The sequence below is a fragment of a genome, unplaced genomic scaffold (assembly GCF_019419815.1).
Source record: "Pyrus x bretschneideri cultivar Hongxiangsu unplaced genomic scaffold, Pyrus_bretschneideri_v1 Contig13, whole genome shotgun sequence".
Lineage (NCBI taxonomy): Eukaryota > Viridiplantae > Streptophyta > Magnoliopsida > Rosales > Rosaceae > Pyrus > Pyrus x bretschneideri.
Window position 1 is genome coordinate 5,253,536 of NW_025999424.1, and position 4,903 is coordinate 5,258,438.

A 4,903-nucleotide genomic window follows, 5' to 3' on the forward strand; every position below is an offset into this window, starting at 1 on the left:
ATATGCCAACTTTAATAGTCAAATGAGTGAGTGTAGAAAAAAAAAAATTTGGCGCCCGTAATCTTGAATCTTTACTAACGTGCGTAGCCAAATGATACCGTTAAGATATATATGCAATCTGTGTGATGCTAAATGCAGGCGGCGTCAAGATTCCACAAAAAACGATAAACAAGTCTATACATGAAGAAGTCAATGAAGGTTATCTCATTTAAATTCTCTATCTTCACGTAGAACATGGATCTGGTCCAGAATTACGTCTTCCTAAACATCATCATGCTGCTCCTTTTAGCTACGTGAAGTTAAAGGAAGCTACAGTTCCAACCTAATTATTAGGAAGAAAAAAAAAAAAAGGCCACGCAACTCTAAAGATTCATAGTTTCATACACATTACAGATAGTCAAGGGCTAAACTCATTCACTTGCATAAGATGAATGGGAATTCTCGCGAAAAAATGCCCACAGAATAATGTATTTTTCGGATTGTTTTCGAAAGCTTGTGGATAAGCTATTGGATTAAAATTGGACCCCGTCAATTGTGAAATGTTTAACGGTTGCCAACCATGCTGCTAATTAGTTGAGACTACATCTTCTGCATGGCCGTACGATTTGAGGGTAAGCAAATTGTTAACAAGGATAGACCCTATGTACAAAGACTAGAAGGTAAGCAAAATGTTAACAAGGAGAGACCACCGAGAAGGTAAGCAAATAAAATTTTAATTTTTTAATTTTTATGTACCCAAAGTTGTAAGACTTATGTGAGTTTAATGAATATTAACTGGTTAATTGGACGATAAGCAGCCTCTTTTAGAGATTGACTTTCGGTGAAATTGTGAGGTAATCTTGATATGATTATGACATGGAGTCTTAATACTATGCAACAAGAGGAGACCTAATTAAGGAAGACTTCTATTAGTTATCATGACAAGAAATCTAATTGACATCCTAGAGTTATGGAAAACCCTAACTACTCTATCATAGGCGGATTAGTAGGAAATCCTAGCTATATATATTAGGTTTGTTTCTGCATTCACTGCACCGCTTCCAAATTGAAGCAAAAAACCCTATTCATTTGCGTGAACATTCTTGGTGGTGAGTGGAGAAGACATCCTTCTCAAACCCTAGCACCATGTCTTCGATTACAGGTTAATGTCAATTTTATATACATGCACATTGACATATTCATTTAGCTGTGATCTTAGAACATTTTGTGTTGTTTTAATTGCACATCCAACAAAATTTGCCTCTAGCTTTTTGTTTTTGCAAATTTCCGCCATCTTACGAAAATGCACCTGCAAAATAATCAATACCTTTGATCAAATACCTAAACCTCACGCGTCCATAATGAATCTTCGATGCCTAAGTTATCTGAAAAGAGTAAGTGTAAGAGGGCTTTTAGGGATAACACAAGCTTACCGAAATTTGGTAGAGATGGAGGTATTCCTATAGGCCAAGGTTTATGGAAAAATATTCTCAAGATATTAAATAGGCAATAATATGTTGAGATAATGGAGTAAATATCTCTAATTGAATTTAAGTGATAACTTGATATAGATCCAATTTTGTTAGCCATTAATAGAATTAGTCCACTTCATTGAAATAGGTCCAATAATTAAGATTTCATGTATGCTTATTTATGGTTTGTACCATATTTACCCCTTAGGCTTACGAATTGTTATAAATACACAAAATTTCTTAATTATGGGATTATTTGTCGTTTAACTAATCCCTTAATTGTAGGATTAGTTATAGCCATATAATCACCTCAACCCCCAGTCCACTTCATCCCACCTTTTTTCCTTCTTCCAAACAATTCCCTCTATCAATCCTCCTCTTTTTTGTCTCTTCTTTTCATGGGTGATATTTTTGTGTTCTTCCCTCCAAATTCGTTCCTTTAATGAAGGTATATTATATCATATTTATATTTCTATGTTCCGTCATGTAGGTTCCTAGCATTTTTCTTCCAATATAATAGGTAGTTTATTTTTGTTTTGCAGGTCGATTATATTTGCTTTGTAGGTATAAAGCATTTTTCTTCCTATACAATAGGTAGGTAGTTACTAGATTATATCGGTTTTGTTTTCTTCATAAATAGTAAATAGTTACTAGATAATATTTTAGTTTGGGTATTTAAATATTCAAAATTTAAAAACTGAATAAATGATAAAAAAAATTAAAGAAATTAAATATTTTTATCTGAAGGGGCAAAATTGATATCAAAATATGTAATTGGATAACTGGACTCAATCCCAAAAACTACCTATGCTTTTGGACCTAGATCTAAAATCCCCTTGATTTAAATAGGAATTACTTACTTGAATGAAGTCAATCTTCAATTGAGAATGTATTAAATATAGGATTTCGATAATTAATGCTTATCTTTAATGCTTTGGCTCTTCCTTGCCAAGGGCATGTGAGTTGTGTGGGCAGTCGTATTCAGCTGCTTGGACCTTCACAGGTGCTGAGCTAACACAAGTGCTAAGCTGAGTATTTGAGAAGTCTGCCCATTTAATGAGGGCAATCTTGTCTTTCTTGAGCAAAAATCCACATGTTGTTTTTAGGATTTTTAGGATGATTTTAAGCTCCACATTGGCCTCCTTGGAAAATTTAGCAAAGATCTTGGAACATAATGAAGCATGTTGTTCACTCTTTTTTTCGTTGAACCAAAGGAAAGAAACGACATGTTCTTACAGTCTTTTGATTGTCGAACAAGAAGGAAATATATACCCAATTAAACTGCATTTTGGGCTTTTGTTCAGAAGGTGGTGAAGATTGTTTGATCGAAATATATTTAAGGCCTATTATTGGGCCTTATAGGGATCGGGCCTGGATTTTTCGGATTAGAACTATGGCAATCCAAGGGTTTCGGAATTAAAAATTTTCTTGTAATTTCGTTCTGACAAGCTTTTGGGAATTTACACGAAATTTCCAGATAAAGGAGAATCAAACTTGAGACCTAGAAGTAAATGTTTTTAATCAATTGAACTATAAGTTCTTTGAAAAATGATTTAAAATTGTGTGTATCCTAACAATTTGAAAAGTCAAAAAGCCTACTCAAAATTGAAAACTCATACCGAAGGTCTTAAAAAAAAGGATCATCATATACACCAGCTATCACATGATGGATCTATGCGTCTTTGATCAAAAATACATTCCAACTTTTATCCAAATTTTTGTATTGCAGTACACAATGTGGGATCATAAAACAGAACGATCGAAAATATATGCAACCTCTTCATTGAACCTTCCCCATGGGTATATGGTACAAACGTAGTAATGAATTTTAGCTACCAAGAAAGTTAAATAAACTTCTAACATATAATATATCACGTAGCAATGGTTCAATACCGCACAATAATTTCGTCATGTTCAATTTCTAGTTAAAGTAATAAGCATGTTGTAGAGATGTTAATATATCATGGAGGGTTTTCATGATAGTAAAAACCCTGCCAGTAATCTCACTCTGTAACCTCAAGATTAACAAACAAAATGTAAACAATAAAACAGTTCAAGATACTAATTTTAGTAATAATACAAAAAGAAAAAGAAAATTAAAATTTTCTCACTCTCTCATCTCTCCATTGAATACTGATCAGTTACCAGTAATCTCCTTATAAATTTATCTGCCCCTCAACAATGCCTTCTCTGCAGTTTCCACCTCTTCCAAAATCCTCGCCTTTCTCTTTGCCGGAAGCGGAGCAGTCGGTCCAAAACTGACATAATGCCCTGAAACCGCATTGATTGCGGAGTAAATGTCTCTAAAAGAAACCCTACTGAGCAGAGTCTTCTCCCTCCTGTACTTGGCCACCCATGAGTTTGATGTTTCTCTGAGCTCCGCCACCGCAGAAGCCACATTGGGGTCGTTCCTGTCCATGTTAATGGTGGTTTTGACCTTATTTATCACCTCCTCCGTTTCTTTTACGTACTCCTCGTCCGAAGCGGCAAATGCAGCTGGTGTTAGCGGGAAGAGCCATGCTGGCGAGGACAGAGTTGCTGCAGCTGCTGCCGCCACGAGCGATAAGAATTCGCGGCGTCGAGCTTGTGGGATTGTGGGGGTGGCGGTGGCGGTGGCGGTGGATTTGGTGGACTTGATTGGTGGAAGAGATTTGAGTTTAGAGGTGGGAGTTAGGAGTGTTGGTGAGGCCATGGTTGGGGGTGGAGGGAGAGAGAGAATGTGTTTGTAGGAGTAACCAGTAATTGGGTTTGTGCCACGTGTGCTTATCAGTTATCACCTTATCTTATTTATTTGGTATTTCGGATGAGAGGTGAACCAATGAGGCATTGGATAGAGATCTGCTGGAGGGTGTGTTGTTAATTAGGTTCACGCTACTTGAAGTTGCAAGGCCTTGACTGTTCTAAAACAACAAAATTAGAGGGTAGAAAGTTGTGTAAGTGAAACTAAAATTGGAGTTTGAAAGCAACTAGCAATAGGGTCTTATGATATTTCGGAAAGTCTTAAGTTCGACTTGTATGAATCATGAGTTAGATAACTAATTATAGTTGATTCATCGTTTATCCAAATATTGTGCCTCTTTGGAATAGATATCAATGTTTCAAAAGACAAACCTTGTAATTTGACAAAAAAAAAAAAGAAAAAAAAAAAAAAAAAAAAAAGGCAAACCTTGTAATATGATAGATAAAATGAAGTCTACTCTTAAAGATGATATAATGGAGAAAAACTTACATGCATCTAGGATAATATTGTCATGCTGATGGTATTTGAATCAAGCATGCACGGTCATCTTAACTCACTTTCTATATAATGCATAATCAACTTGAAATATCAAATCTCAAATACAGAGAATTTTCTCCAATGTATGGAAACAATTCCTTAAATCCCTTAAGTCTATAAAAATATGGGCCTAAATGATTCGGGCTTTAAAAACATTGAGCCATAGATTTTGGAC

At 35.3% G+C, this 4,903-nt stretch overlaps 1 protein-coding gene across 1 annotated transcript; it reads right to left on the reverse strand.

The window, feature by feature from the left end:
- Window positions 1-3,341: 3,341 nt before the first annotated feature.
- On the reverse strand, window positions 3,342-4,215 carry LOC103947836 (photosystem II repair protein PSB27-H1, chloroplastic). The gene has a single exon (XM_009358801.3). The coding sequence runs from the start codon at window positions 4,141-4,143 to the stop codon at window positions 3,616-3,618; it is 528 nt and encodes a 175-aa protein (XP_009357076.2). The 5' UTR covers window positions 4,144-4,215; the 3' UTR covers window positions 3,342-3,615.
- Between the last annotated feature and the right edge of the window lie 688 nt (window positions 4,216-4,903).

Excerpts from the sequence above, each read along its gene's own strand:
- LOC103947836 (XM_009358801.3), bottom strand. The coding sequence starts at position 4,143 with ATGGCCTCACCAACACTCCTAACTCCCACCTCTAAACTCAAATCTCTT.